This window comes from Sylvia atricapilla, chromosome 25 (genome assembly GCF_009819655.1).
Source record: "Sylvia atricapilla isolate bSylAtr1 chromosome 25, bSylAtr1.pri, whole genome shotgun sequence".
Taxonomy (NCBI): domain Eukaryota; kingdom Metazoa; phylum Chordata; class Aves; order Passeriformes; family Sylviidae; genus Sylvia; species Sylvia atricapilla.
Genome location: NC_089164.1, coordinates 4,977,379 through 5,004,900, shown reverse-complemented (window position 1 = coordinate 5,004,900; position 27,522 = coordinate 4,977,379). Strand labels below are relative to the sequence as shown.

The 27,522-nt window shown below is 50.8% G+C and overlaps 1 protein-coding gene across 2 annotated transcripts; it reads left to right on the top strand.

Moving 5' to 3' along the window:
* The first annotated feature begins 510 nt into the window (after nt 1-510).
* On the top strand, nt 511-27,202 carry GNAI3 (G protein subunit alpha i3). 2 transcript variants are annotated; one of them, XM_066335682.1, is made up of 9 exons: nt 511-789; nt 13,493-13,535; nt 13,638-13,779; nt 15,489-15,646; nt 21,616-21,744; nt 24,334-24,463; nt 24,883-25,036; nt 25,909-26,102; nt 26,294-27,202. In XM_066335682.1, the coding sequence occupies exons 1-8, from the start codon at nt 672-674 to the stop codon at nt 26,097-26,099; spliced, it is 1,065 nt and encodes a 354-aa protein (XP_066191779.1). In that variant the 5' UTR covers nt 511-671; the 3' UTR covers nt 26,100-26,102; nt 26,294-27,202. The 2 variants fall into 2 exon arrangements, with proteins under 2 accessions (XP_066191779.1, XP_066191778.1); XM_066335681.1 differs by having other exon boundaries at nt 26,177-27,202.
* The last annotated feature ends 320 nt before the right edge of the window (nt 27,203-27,522 follow it).

The window sequence follows — 27,522 nt, the reverse complement described above, 5'->3', positions numbered from 1 at the left end:
AGTGGGAGGCTCATGTTTGGAGTCTCCCTAGAAGGGGTGGTCCCTCTATAGCCGGGGAGGGGGGGCTGCCTGCGGAGGGGGTCCCCTCCATCCCTCATGGCCCTGAGACCCCTCCTCAGGCCCAAGGGACTAGTTCTCACTGCCCCGAGCCCGCTCCGCAACCGCGGAGCCGAGACCCGGTCCTCTGGGGATGCGAAGCCTGGACCCCCTTCCCGAGGGCGGGTTGGGGACGGGCAGACGGGGCTGGGGGTCTGGGGTCTCCACGGACTCCACCGCCCCCCGCGAGGACTACAACTCCCATCACGCCTGTCAAAGAGAGCCGGAAGTACAGTATTTCCCATCATGCCTCGCTCTAGCGAGGCGGAAGTAAAGCGCCTTTCCCTCCCATCATACTCCGCTCTAACGTGGCGGAAGATGATGTTCCCCTCCCCATCATGCCCCACTCTACTGGGGCGGAAGTACTCGCACTCTCAGCCCGCGGGACTTCATTTCCCGGCGTGCCCTGCGGCACGGGACCGGAAATCCGGCGCCGCCTCAGGAGCCGCCCGGGCCGAGGCAGCTGCGGCCCCGATCCTGATCCCAGTCCCGATCCTGATCCCAATCCCGATCCCGATCCCAGTCCCGGTCCCAGGCGCCCCGCTCCCGGCCGCCCGGCCGCCCCCGCCGCCGCCATGGGGTGCACGCTGAGCGCCGAGGATAAGGCGGCGGTGGAGAGGAGTAAAATGATCGACCGCAACCTGCGGGAAGACGGCGAGAAGGCGGCCAAGGAGGTGAAGCTGCTGCTGCTCGGTGAGGAGGGGCCGAGGGGGGGGCACAGCGGAATGGGGGTTTCTGGTCTCCGGAGGGATTTGGGGGCGCAAGGGGGGGCCTCCGCCCTCAGGAAGAAGTTTGGGAATGGAGAAGTGGGGGTCCCTGGAGGGGCTGAGGAGGTCCCGAGGGATCCCTGGGGAGGCTGAAGTGGTCCCGAGGGATCCTGAGGGTCCCCATGTCCCCTTCCGAGGGAGAGGGCATGGCTTATCCTTGTGGGGGGCTGGGATGCGGCCCACGGGCTTTTCCCGATGGAATGTCTCCTCCGTGTCCCGATGGAATTTCCCCGTGCTCCCTGCAGGCTGCCCGCGGGGAGGGCGCTCCCTCCCGGGTGGGATTGGGCCAAAACTGCGAGAGGCACGGCTCATCGCAGGTCCGGGCAGGGAAGGGCCGGAATGCTGGGGCTGGAGTTAAATTCCCGGTCAGGGAGTGGGGGTAAAACGGCTCTGGGTGTCCGTGTTTGGACCAGCGGAGGTGGGAGACCCTGGGGGGATTAAGCGCATGGGAACAGGAGGTGTCAATTTTTTGGCTTTTTCTCAGGATCTGGGAAGCTGGATGCAGGATTTCCCTTTAGGAGGGGTGGTAGATTCCCTTTAGCGGAGTTTTGCTGTGTTTGAGCTGGGTTTTGGGGTTCTTGGAAGTGATGATGGGAGCTCAGAGGAGGCACAAAGTGCCCTTCCTGAAGGCTGAGGGAGCAGATTGAGATAAGATACTGGGGAAAAACTTGGTACTGAGGAGAAATCCTTCCCTGTGAGGGTGGGGAGGCCCTGGCACAGGCTGCCCAGAGCAGCTGTGGCTGCCCCATCCCTGGAAGTGTCCACGGCCAGGTTTGACAGGGCTTGGAGCAGCCTGGGATAGTGGAAGGTGTCCCTGCACATGGCAGGGGATGGACTGAGATGAGCTTCTAACCCAAACTAGTGTAAGACTCTGGAATTCGTTTCAAATCCTCACATTTTATAAGCACCACTCGGGGCTGGTGAACCATCTGTTCGTGCTAGTCCCTCTTTTCAAGGTCTGGGTATATATTTTTGGTTATCCTGATTTTTCTGTCTCGGAGGAGACAGATGGAGTCTGTGAGGATCTGAACAGCAGTGCTGAGTGGGTCCTGTTAGAGCAGGATGTGTGAAGAAACCATCCTGCTCCAGGAATCCTTTTTCTTTCCCATTTAGCCCGTTTTCTTTGCTCCCTGCAGGACCTGCTCCAAGCTTTGTACTTGGTGTGTCCATGGAAAAGCTCTTGGCTGTGTGTCAGGAGAATCCTTTGTTCTCCAGGTGTTTGTTTTGGTGTTAACAAGCAGCACTTGCACATTCCCTGGAATGGAATAATTCTTTCCTCATATTTTTGTATGACGTTTTTTCCAAAGCACCAAAGGCTTCAAGGCAGAGATTGATCTTATCAGCAAACATAGAATGGGGAGAGTATCCCAAAAATTGTACAGTCATCAGTTGGAATGTGTTAAAAACCAGGTGAGGCTTTAAAACACAGAGCAGCTGATTTTGGGTTGCTGTTGGCTTTGGATGGCAGGAGAATTCCTGCATTTCCTGATGTGTCTGCAGGTGAGGAGCTTTTTAGGAGTACTTGGAATGTTGTTCTGGACCTACCTCTGGATCCACCTGATCCCAGGTCAGGTTTGCACCTGGTTGTCACTGGCTAATCTCTCTCAGGTATTTCTTGGTTCTGATTGTGGTGTTTCCTGGGAATACCAGGGAATGCTGGAATCTCCCCACACACATCCTTCTTGATGTGCTGGTGAAGCAGAACAGGGGATTCCCAGGAGAAATTATCTGCAGTGGGAACATCCTTTCAATGAGGCACTAGAAGCCGATGGAAAAGTCCATGAGGATTTTTTCATTGTTTGAGGAAGGGTTTTTTTATCCCACATAAAACTGTCTGGATCTGCAGGATCTCGTGTCATTCCCTGAGTGCTTTCTGCCCCTCTCAGAGAGGGTTGGTGAAAAAAGAATGGATTTTCCTTCAAGTTTGGAGTCCACACATCCTTCCCAGCTCCATTAAAAGAGCTGCCCCAGTTTGAGATCTGCAGAGTTGTGACGAGCAAGGAAAGGGCTGTGCCTGTGGGGGAGCTGGATCCTGCCCAGCTGGGCTCTGAGGGGACAGGGATGGACCCAGAATCTGGAGGGTTGGAAGAGGAGAGGGAGAAGAAGGCAAACACAGTGAAATTTGGGAGAGGAAAAGTGAAATACAGCCCAAATCAGGAGATTTGGAGGAGGAATCAAATAGACGTGAAAATCAGGAGATATGTGGGAGAGGGGAGGAAGTCAACCTGAAATCAGGAGGTTTAGCAAGATAAGAGAGAGGAAGACACTGAAAATTGGGAGATTTGGGGGGAAAAGAGGAAGTAAAATACAGTCAAAATTATTAGAGGAAGTCAAATACCCCCAAAATCAGGAGATGGGGGAGAGGACAGGAAGTCAGAAATCCCCAAATCAGGGTTTGGGTGTGTTTTCCCTTCCCTCCTCCGTAACCCTTCTCTTGAGCAGGGGAGGAAGGAGAGAGAATTCCAGTCGTGCTCCCTTCTTTTGGGAGCTTTGGCTTGACTTTTTCAGCACCTTCCACCTGGGAGAGGGTTCTGATGCTGGAGGAAGTGGCCCCAGCACCTGGATAACTGCAGGAGATTGCTGGGATAGTTATTCCTGGAACTGTTCCTGGCAGCTTCTCCTCAGGGATTTCAAGTCCCTCTGTTGAGTTTCCCTTTCACAACTCCAAAGTTTGTTGTGCAATTCTAAGCTCTGGGGATATTTTATAAAACAAACTAAAGCTGAGTATTGAATAATGACTGACCCTGGTTGTTATGACCCTGTGGGATGTAATTATTGTTCCATGTTGGAATGCCACTGGCAGCAGCTCTGCTGGCATTGGCACTGGCAGTAGATTCACTCTCTGGAACAGCAGCTGAAGCTGCTGAGAGGCTGGGGAGGCTGGGAACAAGCTGGGAATGGCCCAGGAGCCCTCACTCCCATTTCTCTCCTCCCATTTGCCCCCAGGAAAAGGCTCCTCGGCAGGCACACACAGGGTTCTGCTGATGGGGAAACCTGGCAGATTTTTCCAGCCAAATGGAGGAAGGTGCTGGAGCTCTTCCTGGTTGGGTAGGAGCTAACCCAGATCCTTCACTCTGCCTGCAGTGCCTTTGCCAAGGTCTGGCATGTTGTTCTGGGCCGTGTCTCTGGGGTCTGTGTGACCCCAAATGGTAAAGCTGGCTTCCAGAGCTGTCCCATTCCCAAATTCCTGTGTAAAGGGTGGTTTTGTGGCTCTGGCTCTGTGGGTGCACCAGTGTTGGACTGGTTTTGCCCAAAACACCCTATTATCCAGCCTGGACAGCTTCCCTGAGTTTGGATATGCTGTGTAATTATGTTGAAGTGGTGCTGCTAATTAATGCAAAAACAATTAAAAGCATAAGTTTGTTTTTAAGTAACTTTAATTTGCATAATTCTCCCCCCTTCACTACTCCGGGAGCCCTCGGCTTTTTCCTGACACTGATTTTTCCAACCTTTTTTCTTTCCTGAATTCCTCAAAGCTTCCTCAGCACTGTTTCGGTTGTGTTTTGGTTTAAGGTAGGAAAGTGTTTTCTGGGGATGCAAATCCAGACAGAGCTGCTGCTGCAGTTAATGGTGTTGTTAATTGAAGTGGCTTTTCTCAGAGCACAGCAGCTGTTCCCTGGATCCCTGTTCCAGAGGATCCATCTGGGGGTGAGACCTGGCTGCTCCTCAGCTCTGGAGCTACTGGATACCCTTGGAATGGTGATATGGAGCTCTGTGGTGGGCTGTTGGTGTCCAGATGTTGTCCCAGCAGTGGTACTGCTCCAGGTGGGATCTGCTGTAGGAATCCTGCTGGGGAAGCTGTGAGGACCTGTTGTTTCTCTGATCATGAAGGTGTCTGGGTCTGCTGGAGGTTCCTGGTGACTCATGGCCATGGGAGAATTCTCCTCACACAGTTCACAAGGATCTGGCTCAGGCCAGGTTGCACCAGGGAAGGTTTAGGTTGGATATCAGGGAGAATTTCTTCATGGCAAAGGTTGTCCAGCCCTGGCACAGGCTGCCCAGGGCAGTGCTGGAGTCTCCATCCCTGGAAGTGCTCAAAGAGCATGTGGCTGTGGCACCTGGGACATGGATTAGGAGTGGACATGGCAGTGCTGGGATAGGGTGTGACTCCATCTCAGGGGGCTTTTCCAACCTTAACAATTCCATGATTTTAATTGATTTGCCAGCAGGTCGGATCTCTTTGAAGACACAGCTCTTCTCTGGGCTTTGAGCTCCATGGAGGTCTTTCCACAGCTGCACTGGTGGCTGGAATTTCCCTGTCCTCAGGTGTAGGAGCTGCAGCTTCCAACCATGTTCTCCCAGGTTTCCATTGGGTCTCTGTGTACCTTCCTCTTGTTTTTCTGTTCTGCTCTTTTCCCACCAAAACCAGATGCAGGGCAGGCAAAAGGCTCCTTACTTCCAGAGTGCCTGAACCCCTTGAGTTTTTCAGGAATCAGCCATGATTTATTTAATCTCCTGGAAAAGAGATTTTGTTCCACCAGGGTCAGATATCCTCTTTCCTGCACAGTGCCATTTTCCAGCTGTGGGATGGGAATTCTTCTGTCCCCTGTGTCATGTGTACATCACGTGCTTGTGTCACCCGGGGGGTGAGTGTCTGTGCCCAGCACTGGGATTTGGGGATGGACAATTTCCAGCTGACAGCTTGGTGAAGGAATTGTGATTCCACCTATGCTCCAAGAGCCCTCTGGATATGGTTCAAGTTTAAACGTTAAATTCGGAGGCAGAGCATTGAAATAACTTTTCTTGGAAGAGCACAGGGAGCTGTAAAGAGGAATTTTTTAATTAGATCATGGATCCAATCTTCTGGAAGTTTGGAGGGAGCAGAGCTGTGCCCACACCTCCTGGGATGCAGCAGGCACTTGTTCCCTGCAGAAGGGGATTGAAAAAATGGTGTTTTCATGACTTAAATGGGGTTTGGAGCCGAAATGAGGGAGAGATGCCGATTATTTTTCCAGCACACTCTTTGTGGTGATCCCTGTGCTGTTTCCTTTGTTGCCGGGGATCCGATGCCTGGCTCTTGTTTCATGTTTTCCCAGTTGGTGTTTGGTCACTTCAGTGCCTCCTTTAACCTTCTCTGGTTACCGGGGTGGTGCTGCCTGGGTCAGCTTTAGAAACAAACACTGGGAATGCTGGGACACGAGGCTGGCCTCCTGGAGCTCGGGGGTTTGGGGTCTCTATCCCCTGCAAGCTCCCAGTGTTTGGGGAATGAGCTTATCCCTCAGCAGGAGCTGCCGGGCAGGGAGAGCCCAGCCGCATGTTTGGAACAGCTCAGGATTGTTGTCCCTGCAGGAAATTCAGAGGATGTTTCACTTGTAAAAATGAACCCAGCACAAGGTGATGCTTGATAATAAGGAAGACTAAGGAATATATTTTCTGAGCCCAGGTCTTGCCACTGTTCCCTCTCTTTCCAAGTTATCTGTTGCTTTATCATTCAGCTCCTGTTTTTCAGGCCTTGCTTGGCTGTTTCTCTGCTGTCACTTGGATCCAAAGACACCAGACTTGGCCTTTTTATCCCATATCTCCAAGCACATCTGTTTATCATGAAATCCTGAAATGGATTGGGTTGGAAGGGACATTAAGGCTCATCCCCTTCTGTGGGCAGTGACACTTCCACTATCCCAGGCTGCTCCAGGCTCTGTCCAGCCTGGCCTTGGACCCTTCCAGGGATGGGGCAGCCACAGCTGCTCTGGGCACCCTGTGCCAGGGGCTCACCACCCTCACAGGGAAGGATCCCTTCCCACTATCCCATCTAACCCTGCCCTCTAGCAATGGGAAGCCATTCCCCCTTGTCCTGTCTCTCCAACCCTTGTCCAAAGTCCCTCTTCACCTCTCCTGGAGCCCATTTAGGCTCTGGAAGGAGCTCTGAGGTCTCCACCTCCTGGAAGTGTTCCAGGCCAGGTTGGATGGGGCTAGGAGCAACCTGGGATAGTGGAAGATGTCCCAGCCCCACCCAACCCAATGCATTCCATGATTCTACAATCCCTTGTGTGTGGATGAGGAGCTGTGGGGACCAGGGGCTGCTCAGGAGGCTGGAGATGGTGGTTTGATGTTCAGCCAAGAGCCACACAAGGCCTCTCCATGGGGGTCTCCAGCCACGCTGCTTGACAACAGCCATAATTCCTTCAAAACACTCCTGGGGGAGATCAAAGAGCTGGGAAAACAAATCCAAATCTGAGGTCTGTGCAGGGTCTGTGCTTATAGAGTCCCAGGATGATTTGGGCTGGAAGGGATTTTAAAGCTTATCCCATTCCATTCCTTGCCATGGGCAGAGACACCTTCCACTAGCCCAGGTTGCTCCAAGGCCCATCCAACCTGGCCTTGGACACTTCCAGGGGTGCAGCAGAGGGCTGTTTGCTGCTGGTTTGTGGCTATTTCAGCAAGTCCTTAAGGAATTCCTCAGAACCATCAGTAGTCACTCAGGTCTGGGTGTAGGGGGCAGGCACAGGTTCCTCCAGCCTGATGTTTCCCAGGAATGGTGCAAAATTCCTGGAGATATTTCAACCTTCTGAGTGGTCATGGGATGTTTCTAAACTTTAAAGTAATTGTTTAATTAAAACAGGGTTGAGGCTCCAACAATTTCAAGGCGAAAAGGAAAGCTCCTCAGTTCTGGAGCCAGTCTGGGAGGGCTCAGCCTGGAGAGGAGAAGGCTCCAGGGAGATCTTAGAGCCCCTCACTGTGCCTGAAGGGGCTCCAGGAGAGCTGGAGAGGGACTTTGGACAAGGGCCTGGAGGGACAGGATGAGAGGAAATGGCTTCCCGCTGCCAGAGAGCTGGGTTAGATGGGATACTGGGAAGATATTCCCTGGGAGGGTGGGGAGGCCTGGCACAGGGTGCCCAGAGAAGCTGTGATTGCCCCTGGATCCCTGGAAGTGTCCAAGGCCAGGTTTGACAGGGCTTGGAGCAGCCTGGGATAGTGGAAATGTCCCTCCCCATGGCAGGGGGTGGCATGGGATGGGATTTAAGGTCTTTCCAACCCAGAGCATTCCTTCTGTGATTCTAAATCTTCCATCAGGGCTGCTGCTCTTCTGTGCATCTCCCAGGTACCTTTTAGTGGGAAAAGCCATGTCAGCTTCAGCCCATGTGCTCCAGCAGTGCTTGGAATTTCACTGTGGTGATCCCAGGGTTAGTGTTGCTTTGGTTTTCAGTATGCCATTCCTTAGCCAAGCCTTCACTTTTTTTTTCTCTGGAGGCACTACCAGCCTCAAGTGGTTTATCCTGTACCATTGGCTCCTGTTCCTTCTGCAGTGAGGCTGTAGCCAGCCCATGTGCCCTCTTTTATTTGAATATATTGTTTTCCCCATCATTCTTGCAGAACTAGAGGTGTCAGCCTAATCTTTCCTGGTTCCTGTTGACTTTTCCAACAATAGCTGTGTTTTTCAAGCCTGGTGGTACAACACTACTGCTCCTTTCTCCAGTCGTTTTTCCCTTTCTCCTGATTCCCAGTGCAGTTCTCTTGCTGCATGTCATTCTGTGGTATCCAAGAGTTTTCTAGGTGTCCATTGAAATAAAAAACCTCAACAAGGGAATCTGTGTTATCAGGGATAGCAGCACTAGGAAGGTCAGGCTGTTGGGATATGCATTCCACACAATGAGGCTGGGAAGTGGTGAAGAGGATGAGGATTTTATGGTTCAGCTTTCCCCAGCTGTGGCTGCACAGGTCCAGGGGTTGCTGGAGGCTGGTGGGGAGATATTCCTCATGGGATACAATTCAGGAATGCAGTGCTGAGGAAAGCTAAGGAGGGTGTTGGTGGCTAAGGGGAGGTGCCCATGTTCCTTGTGGGATGGGTGAGAGTTAAATAAAGGAAATGTGTTTCAGGGAGATACCCATTGAGATTTAAGGTTTTCTGAACAGCTCCTGCCCCATGCTTCCAGGCTCTCAAACCCCTGGATATTTTTGGACATGGACTCTTCCCAACATGGTTGTGCTGTTCTTTGGGCCCCTTTCAGCCTGTCTGAGGGGAGCTGGTTCCATTTGGGATTGGGGAGCTCTAACCACAGCCAGATGATCCAGCATTGCTTCCAACCTGCTCCACATATGGAGGGTCCTGTCACATTCCCAGGTCTGTAACTCAGCTCTGGAGCTTCAAGTGAACTCCTGGGGTTATTCCCAAGCTGTTCATCAAGGAATGTTGGAACTGCTGAGAAATACCCCTGAATTTGGGAGCTCACCAAGGGCTGCAGCACTTCAGGAATGGGCTAGTGGAATTCCTGGCAAATCCCTGCACAGTTTCTGAACTGGCTGTTGCTGGAGGTCCAAGCTGCACACCTATGTCAGGCCCTTCAGTTTTATTTTCCTCACTTGTACTTTAATGGATTTTCCAGGTGCATCCCTGTTCCATCCCTGGAAGGATTTGTTTCAGCAGTGACCTGGTTTCTCTTCAGAAACCTGCAGATGTTCCAGGGCTTTTCCCCTTAATTATGTGTGTGGAATTCCTTTCCTGAAGTACAGTTTAATGCAGTTTTGATACAACTTCAGGGAAAAAAGGCACTGCAGACAGGATTTTTAGGACCTTCTGGAGCAGGAAACTGGATGCTTGTGTCTGGAAGATGTAGGGAGTCTGACCTACCTCCTTGGAGATTTTTTTAAGGCAAAAATGTTCAGTTGTGTGGAATTCCTCCCTTGGAATTCCCAGTCCAAGCTGTGTTTTGTTGCTCTCTTCCCTGTAATCTCCAGCACGTGGCCATGCCAAGTTTCTTGGCTTCCCATCTGCTGCTTCAGGAAATCCTCTGGCTTTCTTGGGGGAAGTGGTTGGATGATAATTTCCCCCCTTGTATCCTTTGCTTTCCCAGGGCCAGTGCTGATACAGCTGGAAAGCTGCTCCAGTTCCTTCCTGCTCCAGAGAGAGAAGGATCTGGCTGTAGGAATGTGTACAGGGATTGGCACCCTTGGAGATGGAATTCCAGCACTTACGTTACTGAGCTTTTCCCTAAGAACTTGTGGTGTTATTGGGATGTTACTGGGATGGTTTGGGATGTTACTGGGATGTCACTGGCATGGTCTGGCGTGTTACTGAGTGAGGTGTGGGGATTTTCAGAAGCTGTGATGCCTCCTGGCTCCATCTGGTTTCCAGAGGGAATAGTTGAATGCTTGTGGAAGGATGCATTGAGGACAGGGACATTGTGAAATTCTTGCCCAGTGTGTCCATGGAGTTAGGACAGTCTCTGTAACAGATGAGCTGCTCTTTGTGTCCAGGGTGGTAGGAAGAGGTTCCTCACTGCTGTTTTGGGAAAAGAGAAGTTCAGAAGTTAAAAGCTTCTGAAGCAGTTTTTCCATGGGGTTACAACATTCACACTGAGCTCAGCCCTGGTTTCTGGTGGCAGAAAGTGATCCCTCTCTGGCTGTGCTCATGGGAGCAGAAGAGAAAGGTTTGCTTCTCCTTTGACAGGCAGACATGTCCCAGGAACACCCTGATTTCCATGGGTTTGAATCCACTCTCACATCTCTTGATCTTTGAGGTCTTCCTGGCTCCCCATCTAGTCCCTGCCTGTGATCCCAGAGTTGGAGGCTTTGCCTGAGGAATCTGTAAGAATTCCAGTGTAACTCTATCCACTCTTCATGTGAATTTCTGGTGTGGAGCATCAGTTTGCTGTAGGCTGAAGCAGTGTTTTAGTAGCATTTAAATTCCCATTTGTTATTCCCCTACTGGAGGACTCAGCCACCCTGGGTATAAACAGCTCACATGGAAGTCCCCAGAGCTGGGAATGAAGGGTGCAGGATAAAAGCTGCTGAGTTGGTCCAACATGGATCCCTTCAGGCAAACCCTTTCCAGTGGGTTGGAAAAAGGGGAATAGCACCTTTTCCGGTGTGAACATCTGCAAGTGTTTAGAGGAGCATCACAGGATAGAAGTGAGCCCTAGAGATAATGAAATTAGCTCCAGAAAGGAAGAGTGAAATGGGAATGATTGGCTGGAGTGGAGTGAGGGAACCTTCCAGGCGTCACATTCCACCCCCCCCTGCCATGGCAGGGACCCTTCCACTATCCCAGACTGCTCCAAGCTCTGTCCAGCCTGGTCTTGGACACTTCCAGGGATGGGGCAGGCACAGCTTCTCTGAGCAACATAAGCCAGGGGCTTGCCACCCTCCCAGGGAAGAATCCCTTCCCAATATCCCATCTAACCCTTCTGGCAGTAGGAGGCCATCCCCCCTCATCCTGTCCTTCCAGGTCCTTGTCCCCAGTCCCTCTCCAGCTCCCCTGCAGCCCCTTCAGGTACTGGAAGAGGCTCTAAGGTCTCTCCAGAGCCTTCTCCTCTCCAGGCTGGACACCAGCAGCTCTCCCAGCCTGGCTCCAGAATCATGGAATCAGGATGGTTTAGGTGGGAAGGGACCTTAAAGCCATCTCACCCCCTGCCATGGGCAGAGATACCTTCCATTAAACCTGGTTGCTTCCATGGATGGGGTGGGCACAGCTTCTCTGGGTAACCTGTGCCAGGGTCTCACCACCCTCCCAGGGAAGAACTCCTTCCCAATATCCCATCTAATCCTCCTTTTTGTCAGCGGGAAGCTATTCCTCTGTGTCAGACTAGTCATGGGCAGTGTTAATCCCTTTTCTCCCTGGCACTGCTGATCTCCTGGGTCATCCCAGCAGGAGCTCCAGCCTTCCCAGAGCTGGAGCTGGAGGGGAGATGTTTTTCAGTGAGTACTTTAATGAGGTACTTTGGCTGGGTGGCTCCTGCCTGAGAGAGACGGAACCTGGAACAACAGGAAAAGCTTCTTTAGGAATAACAGCTCACTGCTTGGCCGTGGCTGAGGAGCCAGTTTGGGGTAGTGTGTTGGTGAGGTGACAGTTTGAAGGATGTGGATTCCTACTTTCTTCCTCTGAAGTAAGGTGTGAGTAACCTTGGAGAGGGGAATTCCTGCTCTACCAGGCAGTGTTTAGGATTGAGGGGGGAAGGGGTTAAAGGAATCTGGTTAGAATTACTGCTGTATTGGCAGGGTTGGATCTGATGGGGTTGGTGACAGGCAGAACAGCTTGGCTGCCGCAGGAGATTATTTTGGGATAATCTAAGGAGGAAACGACAATAAACATGATGCTGAGAAGGCAAAAGCTGAGAGGTTATATCAAAAGTCCCTTCTCAGTCTGGATTCGGGGCTGTTTGGGGACAGCAGAGATTTGAAATCTCAGCACTTGGATCCTGGGAATGTGGAGGGTGGATGTGGGAAATCAAAACAAGGATTTGCATCCTCCCAGGGTGGAAATGCTGAGTTTACAGAGTGTTAGTGTTTTCACACCTGACCACAAACACTGAGCTGCTCTGGGAGAGCTGGGAATGGTCACCCTGGAGAAGGAGAGGATCCAGGGAGATCTGAAATCTAAAGGGGCGTCAGAAGAGCTGGAAAGGAACTTTGGACAAAGGCCTTGAGTGGCAGGACAAGGGAATGGCTTCCCACTGACAAAGGGCAGCGTTAGGTGGGATATTGGGAAGGAGTTCTTCCCTGGGAGTGTGGGGAGGCCCTGGCACAGTCTGCCCAGAGAAGCTGTGGCTGCCTCATCCCTGGATGCATCCAAGGCCACGTTGGATGGGGCTTGGAGAAAACTGGGATAGTCAGTGTGTCTCTGCCTGTAGCAAGGGGTGGAACAGGATGGGATTTAAAGACCCTCCCAACCCAAACCATCTGGGAATTCCATGGGTGTTTTATTCCATCTGGGCTCACCCGAGTCATCTATCCAAATCCGAGCAGGTCCAACATCATTCCTTGCCTACAGCCAGCCCAGCTCTGCACCTCAGGGAGTCTTGAGGCCAAGGGGCCCTCAGGCAGTGGCAGAGCCACCTGAGCTCCTGCTGCCACACAAAGTGAAGTCCTGGGGTTCTGCTGACCTCAGGAGCACTGTGCCTGCCTTTGGCCTGCTCCTGGCTGGGACAGGGATGTGGGGCAGCTCTGCTAAGCTCCATAAACCAGGAAAGCTGATGGTTTGGCATCCCAGGTGTCCACTGCCCTGAGCCATGCAGGAGGGAGTTGGCTTGGGAGTGCTCTGGAATCTGGGACAGAAAAATAGGAAAACCAGGGAACTTGCTGGTTTTTTGCGTCAGGGATAACTGACCCTTCTTCAAGGGATAACTGACCCATCCCCAGGGATAACTGTTCCCCCCCCAGCTCTGCAGAGCTTTGGAAGCTAGGTATTCTTGACATTCCTTGAAGGAAGGCTGTTGGGATGCAGACATGCCTGCAGCTCTGGGATTTCACCTGGAAATCACCCCGTGCCAGAGGGTCACTTCCCACCTGGTTGTTCCAGACCTTTCCTGCCCAGCTCAGTAATGGTGGCATTGTCTGGTGATGCTGATGCACTTTGGCTGTCTTGGGCTGGAGCGAGGGATGGGAGCTGCTCTGTTGGATAAATCCTCATCCCAGTTCTTCAGACTTGCCTCCCAATTGGCTGCCCTTGCTGACCTCTGGAAATCGAGAAATTCCAGGGTTTTTAGCCAGTGAACTTATGGTGACTGTTGGCATGTGTAAATTAAATCTGGGAACAATGTGCCAGGACAGTAGAGTGGAACTCTACTACCAGCAGCAATGCACAAGGAATATCCTGCTCCAGACCCCATCAACTTCTCTGTGGGAACTGGAAAAAGCACATCCTGCTTGTCCTTTCAGTTTCATATGGTTAACTGGATGTTTTTTGCGCTTTTCAGGTGCTGGAGAGTCTGGGAAAAGCACCATTGTGAAGCAGATGAAGTGAGTGCAGGCTGGAACCTTTGTTTTTGTGTGAGATGGGATAAAAAACCGTGTGGTGCCCTTCTGGTTTGCCTTGGGAGTAATAAGCTGATTTCCTTCCAGGATTATCCATGAAGATGGCTACTCAGAGGAGGAATGCAAACAGTATAAAGTGGTTGTGTACAGCAACACCATCCAATCCATCATTGCCATCATCAGAGCCATGGGGAGGCTAAAGATAGACTTTGGGGAAGTTGCCAGAGCAGTGAGTATTGCATTTATTTCCTTAGCCTGAGCTGTGTTAATGAATCCTGGAGTTTCCGTCCGAGGCAGAATATGTTATGAGATAAAGCAGCAGAAAACCTGTCATAACTTCAGTGTATTGTCAGTGCAAAACAATATTTCACTGAAGTTCTAAAGGTAAAAACCTTTAGTAGTTTGAATGGTCAAAAAAAAAAAAAACCCAAAAAACCAAATATCAAAAGTTTCTCTAAATTCTTTGAATTTTTGGGAATTTTGAGTTTGAAATTTTGGGAGGTTTGAGGCCCTGCTTTTCCCCTCCCCTCTAGCTCTGCTCATTGCCTGGCCTGTTTCTTGCATTTATGTCCACCATTTTGAGCAGCAAGTCAGGAAGCCTTGATCCTTATGGTGGTGGGAAAGGCACAGAGTGGGAACTAGGGACTCCTGGAAATGTGCAGGAGAAAGGAATTGTGTCAGCACAGGGCTGCACTGTGACTGTTCTGCCTCATGCTGCTATTGATCCAGCCCCTGGATAGTTTGAATTTATGGTATTTATTTTGGATTTATGATTTCAAGCCCTGGCCAAAGGGCACATCTTCACTCACATGTTCACCCAGGCTGTTGTTCTGCTGCTGCTTCAAATCCTCCCAGAGTTCTCTTCCACCATTCTTGGTGCTTGCTGAAGCTGAGTTGGGAACTTGGAGCTGAAACAGGGAAAATGCTGAAGCCAAGTCCTTGCTCAGTTACCTGTCCATGCTGAGGTGGCTTCACAAGAGCTGAATGCCATGAGTTTTCACCATCCCAAAGGGCAAAACCTTGCCATGCTTTCCCAGGAAAAGGCCAAATGCATCAAACCACGGAGTGACCTACAGAGATCCAGAACTGGGGTCTCTCTGCATTTGGCTGTTAACACCTCGCTAAAATGGATTTGGGGTCAGCACCTTGGGCTTGGCACACACACCCTGGGGTTTGGGGCTCAGGGCACAGGAGCTGTGTTAGGAGGAGAATGCTGGGGTAGTGGAAGGTCTCTCACAGCTCCCAGAATGACCTGACAGGTCTGATCAGGGTAAGAATGAAATCAGAGGGGGTCCAGGGCAGCGTGGGGTTCCCTGTCCTAAACCACTGCATAACCTGGACAAGAGCACAGTCCTGCTCTGGCTTCTGAGGGAGATTTTTCATGCTCAGATCTCAATCAGTCCATCCCATCTCCTGATGAAATGTTATATTAAGGAATCATTTCCCTCACTTCCGACAGCTTTAGCAGCAAAAGGCAAATCCTCAAAGCTTTGGTCCCATCACCTCTCAAAACTCACATTTTTTCCCTTTTCCCTGTGCCACACCAACAGAGGTTTTCCGAGTAAAACCTCTAGTTCCGTTCACTGGTCTGTAGTAGCACATCAGCATTCCCACCTTTTCTCTGAAACGTTGCTCCAAATTACTGAAATCCCATGGTTTTGATGGGAATGGTGCCTTTGAAGCTGTGATCCCTGTGGAAGTGCTGTGGCCATCCCTGATCAGGGCATCTCACCCCACAGCCTGGAGCTTCTTGCCCAAAAATTCCCTTTCTGGCTGCTGGAGTTAAACAACTCCGTGACTTTTGCGAGAAAACTGGATGGACTGGAGTGTGACTGAGTGGAGCAGTGATTAATTAATGCTGAGGTGTTGAGCCTTGCTGTCGGTGGGGAGGGTCTCTGTGGATGGACAAGCACCCAGAGCTGTGTTCCTGTCCTGCAGGACGACGCCCGGCAGCTGTTCGTGCTGGCGGGGAGCGCGGAGGAGGGAATGATGACGGCTGAGCTGGCTGGAGTCATCAAACGGCTCTGGAGAGACCCTGGAGTGCAGGCCTGCTTCAGCAGATCCAGGGAATACCAGCTGAACGATTCTGCATCCTAGTAAGGAACCAACACCAGCTCCTGGGCTTTTGCCAGCTCCCACAGTGGTCCAGAAGGGGCCGGTGTGGCTGGAGCGGGGCGGGACTGGGTGGGAAGGTCCTGCCTACACTGGTCTGACTGGGTGACACTGGAGATGGAATACTGTTTGTCTTCTCTCTATGGAGCATTGGGGGAAACCCAACATTTCTTGTTTTGTGCCTTGGTGAATTTAATCCTGGAGTGGTTTGGGTTGGAAGGGACCTTCGACATCTCATTCCACCCCTGCCATGGGCCTGGACACCTTCCACTATCGCAGGTTGCTCCAAGCCCCATCTAATCTGGCCCTAAACATTTCCAGGGATGGGGCAGCCACAGCTCCTCTGGGCAGCGTGTGCCAGGGCCTTCTCACCCTCACAGAAAGAGATGTAAACTAATATGGAAAATTTGGTGATTTTTGACAAATTTGTTGGTATCATGGAAGAGACTTGGCATCTTGTGCTGAGGTGAACGTGAGCCCAGGTGTGCCCAGGGGCACAATGGCACCTGCCATGGGTCAGGGTATCCAGCAGGACCATCCAGTGCCTGTCCCCTGTGCTGGGCACTGCTGAGGCCTCACCTCCCACCCTGGGGTCAGTTTTGGGGTCACCATGACAAGAAGGACATTGAGGAGCTGAGTGTGTCCAGGGAAGGGAACGGAGCTGGGGAAGGGGCTGGAGCCCCAGGAGGGGCTGAGGGAGCTGGGAAAGGGGCTCAGCCTGGAGAAAAGGAGGCTCAGGGGGGACCTGGTGGCTCTGCACAACTCCCTGACAGGAGGGGACAGCCGGGGGGGGTCGGGCTCTGCTCCCAGGGAACAGGGACAGGATGAGGTGAAATGGCCTCAGGCTGGGGCAGGGGAGGTTCAGGTTGGACACCAGGAGGAATTTCTTCATAGAAAAGGTGGTCAGGCCTTGGCAGGGGCTGCCCAAGCGAGATGGTGGAGTCCCCATCCCTGCAGGTGTTCATGGAACAGCTGGATGTGGCACTCAGGGCTCTGTTGTGGTCTGGTGACAAGGTCAGTGGTTGGATCCTGGAGGTCTTTTCCAAGCTCAGTGATTCTGGGGTTCCATTGAAATGGCAGGCACTTGGCTCTGTCACCTCCGTTGTTCCTACAAAGGGGAGCCACGCTCCTAAAATTTAAACTGCCACTTTCCTGACATTCAGCAATTTCCAAAATGGGATCCCTTCACCCTGCAGGTCAATATTCCCAGTTTTCTCCTTACAGCTGTCCCTTTCCTCCTGTCCCTATGCCTGGCACCTCACAGGCAATGCTGCCTCTAAACTGTTCTGTTTTTAAAATCTTCTTGTCCTGGTCCAAAAATCAACACAGCTGCTGAACAACTAGAAAGTTCTGAGTAGATAAACAGGCTGCTAATGGAATTTTCAGTGAAATGCATCATCTTTTTCCAAGGGCAGGTTAGTGCAGGAAGGGGGAACTGTTCCTTTGATGAGTGAAACAGTTGGGTGTTTTTTCTCTATCTTTTTTTTTTTTTTTAAAAACTCACATTCTTGGTCTCTCTACAGCAAATACTTGACATTCTGAAAGGTGATTTTCAGCATTTCCAGCTGAAAACTCATTTCAGTTTAAGCTTTAACTCTTGGAAAAATGGGTTGAGAAGAGCATCATTGTGGAGAAGTTTTAGCTGTACCACAGCTCACTGCCTGCAGGGTTTTGCTGTTCCGAGCATATTTGAGCTTGGAACCAAGGCAGAATCCTTAATTTGCAGCACCTTGGCAGGAGTTTGGATCAAGGGAAGGGCTGACAGGAGTTTTCTTGGATTTGTGCATGCCTTTGCAGCAGGAATGAAGGAAATTCAGGCTCCAAGGGAGGAAAGAGATTGAGGAGGAGGAGGAAAGGAAGGAATGATTTAAGGGAGAGATGTGAAGAAGAGGAGGAAAGCTTAAGGAGCTGAAGGAGGCACCTTGGTATGTGTCTGGATGGCTTTGGAAGAGGAGGAAGATGAAGGCAGCTGGAGAAATGCAGCAGATTTGGAACAGAGGGTGTTACCCTGCTTTTGCAGGAACCTGCTTGACCCAGCTGCCTTCCAGAGGTGGGATTTTGGAGGGTTCTTCTTGTTCCTGGATATTTGCCACCCACCTGTGTCCAGGTCCAGGTGCAGCTCTGGCTGTTGCAAGGAGCTGGCATGGCCTGGGATTGGGACATTACATCTGGGATGAGCCACCCTGACATTTCCTGAGAAGTGCCCCAGAAAATTCGACTTCCTGTCCCAAAGCCACAGGAAGTTGCACCAAACCAACGTCACGATGCGTCTGCAGCTCGACGATTCCGCGCTTGGGAAACACTGCCAGTGGGTTCATTTCCTCATGGTAAATTCATGCTGCTAGAGTTCTTCTGGGTCTTCCATAGGACTTGCAGAATTCCCAGGATTTTCCTCTCCCTCCACACGTGGCTCCTGACCTGCCTTATCTCTGGTGTTCCCCAGTTAATTAACCTTGTCCATGCTTAGAACTGTGGGATAGCCTAAGCTGGAAGGGACCCACAAGGGTCATCAAGTCCAACTCCTTGCCTTGCACAGGTCATCCCAAAATCCCACCTTGTGTTTGGGGGGATTTTTTCCATGGATGAGAGCATTGTCCAAATGCTCCTTGAGCTCTGCCAGCCCTGGGGCTGTGACCATTCCCTGGGGAGCTGTTCAAGTGCCCGACCACCATAGGGATGGATGTCCTGCACTCCTTTCTATGGTGGGATGACACAGGCTTTGTCCCAATTCTGTTGGGAATTTCAGTTCCCTGTTCCTTTCATTATCTCCTATAAACAGCACTGAAACCTCAGTGTGAGCAGCTGTAAAGTCTGTGCCCCATTTGCCGGTTTTCCAGCAGAAATCCAGTTCTGTGCTGTGTTTCCAGGCCAGTTCTGGCTCCACATCAGATTCTGGGGCTGAGGCACATGGGATGGCGGAAGAGAGGAACAGACAAGTAACTGCTTGTGAAAATCAGGTGGCATCAAGAGCAAGGGCGCTGTGGCAGAGAGCTGAGCATTTCACCATGGAATTGTTCCAATAACTCCCCTTGCTGCTGTTTCCTGCATCACTGGGCACTTTTTCCTTGTGCAGGCAGAGATCCTGCCTGTCAGAGCACTGCCCTGGCAGGCTGGAGATGGTATGGGAGGAGAGGAGGTGAAGGATAGCACTAATCCAAACACTCTCTCCTGGAATTGTAGTGTCTTTAATTTTTTCTTTTTTTTTTTTTTTAAGAACACTTGAGTAGCTCCTGGTCCAAGCTGTTGATGTAGAAGTTCTCAGTGCCTTTCCCAGCACCATCTGATAAAGCCTCTTGGAACCACCCTGGGTTTTGCAGAACATTGCAAACATTTATTTGTCCAACTTGCCTTTTTACAACTTCCCATTTGTCTTGCCCTCTGATGTGAGCAATGGCTTTGTGGCTCCCAGCTCCTGCCTCCAGCCAGTGCCATGGAGAAGCATTTGGGACCTCTATATATGACTGGGGAAGGGAACTTAAATCCCATCTGATTCCATGGGCAGGGACACCTTCCACTATCCCTGGTGGCTCCAAGCCCCATCCAACCTGGCCTTGGACACTTCAGGGATGGGGCAGCCACAGCTTCTCTGGGCATTCCATTGCAGGGCTTCAGCACCCTCACAAGGAGGAATTCCTTCCCAATATCCCCTCTAAACTCCTATTTGGGGTGCAGAAGGATGAATGTGAAGGATATTTCAATTTCACACATCTCCAGATTTTCAAGATACTTGGAAATGTCACCAAGCACATAATGCTTTGAAATGTTTTCATTCCTAGTTTTGATACTTTTCTTGGATTTCAGGCAGATCCCAGCCTGTGGAAGCTGTAGGTAATTATCTGCAGTCTCACAGGCAATTAGCACAGTTCCTAATCAGCCTTTCTCTAGTCCAGCACATCTCCTTGTGTTCCCAAATGCCAGTCCCAGCCTAAATTCCCTGACATGGTGCTAGATAAAAACTAAGTGGGTTTTTTCCTTTTCCTTTTCCTTTTCCTTTTCCTCTTTTTCCCTTCCTCTTTTTCCCCCTCTTCTTTTATCTCTCCCACCCCCTTTTTTTCCTCTCCCCTTTTTCGCTTCCCCTTTTTCCCTCCCCTCCCCTCTCCTCTGTGCTTTTCCAGCTTTTTGGGGTATCTTTTTCAAGTTCCACTTAATCTGAAATACCAGTGGCACTAGCTGAGCTGCACAGCCTGGATTTTTCAGAGGGCACAGCTGCTTCCTCTGTCCACACTTGGCAGGACTTCCAGGGTTTCCCAGAAATCCCCTTTGCTGGGTTTTCCAACTGCTTATATTTCCATGGGATTTGCCCTTTGTCTCTCTGGAATTAGTCTGGCAAAGTTTATTGTTTCAGGCAGCACCACTGCATCTGATATGCCTTATTTCCTGATTGAGTTTGTTTGCTGGGAGTTTGCCAGCTCCATTCCCTCCTCTCTGGCTGTTCCCAAGGCCTTAATTAGGAATTATACCAATTTCAGTGCCCAAACTTCCAACTGGCTGCTGGGAGCAGATGCTTTACAGCTTCAGCTTGGGCTTGGCAGTGCTTGGATAAGAGTGGGACTCTATCTTAAAAGACTTTTCAGCCCAAGTGACTCCATGATTTGTCACACCAGTGGTGTGACCTGTGTCAAAGCCAGGCTTTGAGGAGCTCCTGGGTCAATTTTTAGTATTCCCACTGGCTTTTGATACTTTGTGCCTCAGCTAAATTAACACTGGTAGGGCAGAGAGAGGAGAAAAAATCGGGGCATGTCATTGCCTCAGCAGAAACATTCCTTGGTAGAAGCTGAGGAAGGTAAATACCTTTCAAATCGTGTTTTACTAAACTGAAACTAAAGCCAGGCCCAGCCCTGGTCACAGAGCAGCTCAAAACCTGCCATCCTTCTGGAGTCAGGAGAAGGATGAGAAGACTGTCTCTTCCTGGACTAAATCCACTCTCACATCCCAGCTCTGTGGGAAAAGCCCCATGGCACTGGGCAGGTCCTGGCAGCTCATTGGCATCTGGGGTTTGGAAACAGGGCAGGGCTCTGCAAGTCCTGGCCAGGAGGATGCTGGAGCTGTTGGAGGAGGGATGTGTTGCTGGGGCTCCTAGCACAGCTTCCAGAAGCGATTCCTGGCTGACAATGGATCTGTGATAATAATGTGTGATTTGGGAGGGTTTATGACACCCATCAGAGCCCTCATGCCCCTGAACCCTCCCAGTGACACAGGGCTGGGCTGATTCAAACCTGCTCCTGAGAAAGAGCATGGCCTGTGCCATCCCAGCAGAGCTGTGGGATATGTGTCATCTTTGTGAAAGCAGGAGGCTGAGCCTGGAGGGAAGATGAGCTCACGGGTGTTGCTGGCTGCAGTGGGATTTCTGATCCTGCTGGGAATCATGCTGGGAATCACACCTCGTGCTGGTGTGCCCGAGAGCTGAACTCCAGAAGGAATGTGCTGGGCCTGGAATTAGTTGAAGTCCTGATGGGAAAATTTCTGCAAGGATGTGGCTTCTTCCAGGGCTGTATCCTCAGAGAGTGCTGTATCAGCTTGTTGGGGAAGGAGGTGACTGCATCTGCCTGGTTTGGGATGGTTTTTAAGGCTTCATCCCTCCCTCCCGGCTCCTTTGACGCATCCCTGCCCTTTAACAGCAAACCCTTGGATTTATTGCCTTGTGCTTTGAAGCGAGAGACCTTGACTGTGGATTGCCCTGGGAGATCCAGCCCTGGCACAGCTCTGCATTCTCTCCCTACCCTCCCCAGCCAGCTCAGCTCCACCAGCACCACCTCCAAGGTCATCCAGGGAGGGGTTAAAGTCCCCAACCCCCCAAAACATCTCTCAGGACAGCTCTAGGGGGTTGTTTGCTTCAGGGCTGTGCTCTGTGAGGGCGATAAATAAATTCTGCGCTTTGTTCTGCAGTTTATAAAAGATTCATGGTGAGGCAGCCGACTAAAAAAAGCCTCTTGTGTTGTCTCTTCTGGTTTAGTTACCTAAATGACTTGGATAGAATATCCCAGCCGACCTACATTCCTACTCAGCAGGATGTGCTGCGGACCAGAGTGAAAACTACAGGAATCGTAGAGACTCATTTCACCTTCAAGGACCTGTATTTCAAGTGAGTGAAGGGCTCTGCCCGTGCCCTGCACTGGGGGCACATCCCACACTTGCTCCTGGTTTAACTGTCCTCCTTCCCTCCGTTATCCCTCTCCGCCGGCATCGCTCACTGGAGAGACCGGTTTGACTTTGATTTGCCTTCTGTTCTTTTCAGCTGCTTTTATGTTGGAATCGCAGACACAGGTACTGACTGCTCGTTTCCAGGATCCAATCCCAAAAATAATACTAAAAGGACACTGACTGGAGTTTGAGTTTGAGTTTAACCCTTTCCTCAGAGCAGAGGAACCGAGCCGTGTCCGCAGCCAGGCTGTGGCTTCGGGATGCATGGTGTGCTCCATGTGTTCCTCTGGGGACTGCCAGCCTGCGCCTGGCACTGCAGGGGCTGGGACTTCCCTGTCCCCTCTGCTGCTCCAGTCCCTGCCAGGCTGTGGATCCAGCCTGCTCCCGGCAGTGTCCCTTTACATGTCACTAACGAGCTTCCTCTAACCTCAGAGCAGCTCCCACCGCCTCCATATGCTGAGGCTGCATCCCTCATTCCTCACCTTGGATCCCTGTAGCTCCCCCTCCTGCTGCTTTAGGAATTCCTTGCTTCAGATCCTCTGTGTGCTCCTGACAAACAGCTGGAGCCCCTCGGCATTCCAGTGCTGGAGGGTGGATGTAGGACAGTGCAGTGCCTGTGGCTCAGCCCCCTTCCCTGTGTCTGTGCCAGTGGTTTGGAGCCTTTCCTGCTCACATTCCTAAAAAGCATCTGTTGGCTTATTTATAAATGGGGTGTGAAACACTTTGATGGAGCTGCAGCAAAATCCAAGTGGTGCTTCTAAAATCCAAGGGTTTTAACGGGATCTCAGACTGGTTTGGAGTGGATGGGGTCTTAAATCCTGTTCAGTCCCACCCCACTGCCATGGGCAGGGACACCTTCCACTGTCCCAGGTTGCTCCAAGCCCTGTCCAACCTGGCCTTGGACACTTCCAGGGATGGGACAGCCACAGCTGCTCTGGGCAACCTGTGCCAGGGCCTCCACAATGTCACAGAGAAGGATTTCTTCCCAACAGCCCATCTATCCCTGCCCTCTGGCAGTGGGAAGCCATTCAACTTGTTCTGTCCCCTCCATGTCCTTGTCCCTAGTCCCTCTCCAGCTCTCATGAAGCCCCTTTAGGCACTGGAAAGGACTCTCAGGTCTCTCTGGAGCCTTCTCCTTCCCAGCTCTCCCGGCTCCAGAGCAGAGGGTCTCCAGTCCTTGGAGCATCTCTGTGGTCTCCTCTGGAGAAGGAAACTTACACGGTTTTTGGGAGAACAGCATTTTGGCTTCTGAACTGTGCAATTTAAGAACATTTTTAACAACAATGCCAAAATAGTTGGCATAATCAATTTATTTATTTAGCTTCTGGTCCATCCAGGGAGTAACTTGTCTTCCCATCATGGGATCAGGAGGGATCAGGATCTCCAGTGTGTTCCTTTAATCATCTCCACCCCCCTTCCAGTGCCCCCCAATAGCCATTGATCCTGTGCAGGGCCCCAGACACATGAGGTGCTGTCCCAGAGGGATTTGCTCCATAAAGGGAAGCATTAATCCATCAGACACCCTGGTGCTGCCAGCTCTGCCATGATATTCCATCTCAGATGCTAATAATGGGATGGGGAAGCTGCAGTGACTGGAATTGGGATGAGCTGAGTTGGCAGTGATGCTCTTCCTTCATGCATCTCTCTGTGCTAATGGCAAATGATTCAAGCCATGTAAATATCCTGGATTCTCACAGAGATTTCCATCTTTCCTTCTGGACCAGAGGGTTAAATAGAAGATGGGAGTTAGTTTGGGATCATTAAATCTCCCCGTGGACAGCTCCTTGTCTGCTCTGGGAACAAATCAATATCTATGACTTAATAACTCAGATATTAACTTGATTTAATTAAATCCCAGTCCTAGGCTCTCATCAAAATATTTGGATGAGCAGAGGGCTGGAACTACCTGTGACACAAATTTCTATTTAATTAGAAACTAATTCAATTTATACAGACATTCCATAAGCAACTGCTCAGCCTTTAACCTCCAGTATCTCAAGACTATTTTTAATACATGAAATTATTTCTTAACCCCTTTAATTTCCTCCTGGGTCCCAGCAGGAGCTTGCAGGTAGTGTGTTCCCAATAATCCATTTCCCTGGAGGTGCTGTGAGAAAGTGTTTGAAGTCCAGTCAAGCAAATGGGTTGTTGCTAAGGAGAGAGAACAAAATCAGCAGAGCTCTGGATGGTGACTTTCAGTTCTTCCTGCTGAAAACCAGAACCATGGAATGGTTTGGCTTGAAAGGGATATTAAATCATCCAGGGACACCTGGAACCAGACAGGCAGAGACCTTCCACTAGCCCAGGTTGCTGCAAGCTCTATCCACCCTGGCTTGAAAGAAAATAGAGAATTCTGATTAAAAATCCCCTCTCCCAGGAAGGGAATTTTAAACCCCCCTCTCCCAAGAGAAGCACCCAAAACCCTGTGTGTTCCCAACCCAGTGCTCAGTCTCCCCATCCTTGGGAACACCACAGGGGCCAGGCAGGACGCTGTGCACAGCTCCTGAGCCTCTTCTCCTGCCTCTCCCAGGATGTTCGACGTGGGAGGGCAGCGCTCGGAGCGGAAGAAGTGGATCCACTGCTTCGAGGGGGTGACAGCCATCATTTTCTGTGTGGCCCTGAGTGACTACGACCTGGTGTTGGCTGAGGACGAGGAGATGGTGCGTGACGTGGGATTTGTGGCTGCGTGGAAGGGACCTGGGAGCATCCAACTCCATCCTGCACCAGGCTGGAATGTTCCTGGCATATTCCTCCTGTTAAATTGTCTGAGAGCTGCAAGGACAAGTACTCCTTTGATCAGCCAGTGGAATCTTGTCCCACAGAGTGATAAATATACCCCATCCGTGAGGATTTCCACCTTCCTGGTTGCTGGGAGGTGCCTGGAGTTGTTCTCATGGCTTGTTCCCTGTGTGTGAGTCACTCCAGAAAGGCACAGGAGGAGGTGATCTGTCCCCTGTGCTCCTCCTGGGGCAATGGCAGTGAAGATGTGGTGGTGACACCCCAGTTTTGAGTGCAGCAGAGCCTCTCTCCCCCATCCCACCCTTCACTAATGTCTCTTCTGTTGGATTTCCTTTTCCAGAACCGGATGCATGAGAGTATGAAACTCTTTGACAGCATCTGTAACAACAAATGGTTCACAGACACCTCCATCATCCTCTTCCTGAACAAGAAAGACCTGTTTGAGGAGAAGATTAAGAAGAGCCCGCTAACAATCTGCTACCCAGAGTACACAGGTAGGCTGGGATCACTGGGATCACTGGATCATCTGTGTCACTGGGCCAGGAATGAGTGAGTCAGAGCCTTGTACAACCTAGAATCAGTTACAAACTTCTCCCCCAGTTCCTTCCCTGTGCTTCCTGGACAGTGTCTCTGGCCTGTTCAGTTGGCTGGTAGCTTCGTTTTCTTGGAAGAGCTGTGGTTGGGAACAACCTTTGTCCTTCCCTAGAATAAAGTATTGCACTCCAACAAATCAAGGTCACTTCTCTGTTTTCACAATTACTGGGACAATAATTCCATTTAAATTTAATTTTAAAGGCTGTGGACCTTAACCAGGTCTTGCTCTGGTTCCTGTCCACCCTGGAGTGTCCGTGTTCAGCACAGATTGTTCTGGAGCCCATCACTGCTGTGGTTCCACACAGGTGGAAGGTTTTACCTGGGCACTGCTTGAGGCATTTACATGTTCGAAAAATTCCTTGAAATTTCTTCAAACCTGTTGATTTCTGTGATTCCCAGAGAAGCTGTTGATTGATTCCCTGTCCCTGGAAGTGCTGAGGCCAGGCTGGACCGGGCTTAGAGCAACCTGGTGTAGTGCAAGGTGTCCCTATTCTTGCCAGAGGATGGAATGAGATGGGATTGAAGGTCTCTTCAAGCCCATGACTCCCATGATTTGTTGCTCTTTGTGGAGCGTGGCTGTCCCAGCACACAGCAATCCCTGGATCCCATGTCCAAGGTCACTGTCCAGGGAATAGACTTCAGGTCTCCCAGGAGGAGTTAATGGTGGATTTGGATTTGTAGCTGGATAAGGCAGATGGTTGCAAGCAGCTTAATATGGACTTAAAAGCTCTTGTGAGCCGGTGGGCAAAGCCAGGGATCTTCTGCTTTCCAGGCTCCAACACGTACGAGGAGGCAGCCGCCTACATCCAGTGCCAGTTTGAGGATCTGAACCGGAGGAAGGACACCAAGGAGATCTACACCCACTTCACCTGCGCCACCGACACCAAGAACGTCCAGTTCGTCTTCGACGCCGTCACCGACGTCATCATCAAAAACAACCTCAAGGAGTGTGGGCTCTACTGAGAGGTAAATCCAGCTCCGGGTGTCCTGCTGGGAGCTGCTCTCTCTGCTCCCTTCTACATTCCTGGTTTCCTTCCCAGTGTTTCTGCCTGGTGAGCCCCAGCCTCTTGCTGCCTCGTGGGGACAGCGACGAGCATGACCCAGGAGCAGAGAACATGTGGAATCCTGGAATTCTTTAGCACAATCTTCTGTCTTAGGGACCTTTTATTGCTGTGGGATGTGGAATTAGGGCACAGTGAAGCCACGTAGTGGGAGTAGATCCTCCTGGCATCGTTGGACGGCGTGAACTCCGGGATGTGCGGTGGATTCCAGCTGGATTCCAGACCTTGGATATGTAGCTTTCTCTCTTCCTTTGGTTAACAAGCCACCACTAGTCTGTTTTTAAGGTTATTTTTTTTTCCATTGAGAAAACTATACCTTTACTAAACTTTATTTCTTTATTTGCAAACCTTGTTTTAAAAATAATAATAATTAAAAAAAGCAACAAAAAAAAATCACTTAACTATGCACATGTGAGCAGATCCTGCAGAAAATATTCCTCTTAGCAGGAATTCCTTGTTTTTAACACTTGCTATGGCCAGGATTTAATATTTCTGCAGCTACTAAGGGATCCTTAGAGCTTCGGCTTTTTTTCCATGTGTGATTTGTTACCATCCTGCTCCCCTCAGGCTTTGGGAAAGGCTCCTGCAGCAGAAGGAGGGTTTAGGTTCTGTTGGGGGTTTGAGCCCAGTTTTATGCCAGTATGGGAAGGGATTTGTGCTCAGTGTAATCCTAGCTCAGTGGGGAGAGGAGCTGAGCCCTTGCTGTGGGGAAAACTGCTGCTTCCCAGCTCTCAAACCACTGATTCCTGTGCATTTTTTGGGATGAAAACGGTGGATTATTCTGTGCTGCCTTTCCCATGGCCCTCCCTGCCCAGCCCTGTCCTGAGCATGCCTTTACTTTGTCTGTGTGGTGCCAAATCCCTGTTTCCCTCTAGTGCCATCCCTAACCAGTCCTACATTCCTTTGCTGATCCATAATTGCATCCAGACTCCTCCCAGTTTGTCATGTGTACAGTTGGATCTGTTAGACTTGTTGGCAGTATTAAAATGGTGAGTAAAGACTGTAGCCTTTTCTCCACGTTATTCTTCCTTTTTCCAGGAGTGTTCCCAGCTTTTGTGCTTTGCTGGAGAAGGAAAGGAGGAGTTTTGATGGGAATTGGGTGGAATTATCTGGACAGGGAGGTTCCTTGTGCTTTATCACTCACCACTGTTGGTGTTGTGTTGCTCCCAAAGACTTGAGTCGTGCTGGCACAATTGGAACATGCCAGGAATCCCATTGCCCATGGGAATATTGGCAGATGGATAATTACTGCTTATTTCTAGCCCAAATCTCACTGGCTGCTGTGACCCCCATGGGAATTCTGCTCTGGGCACTTCTGCAGGATG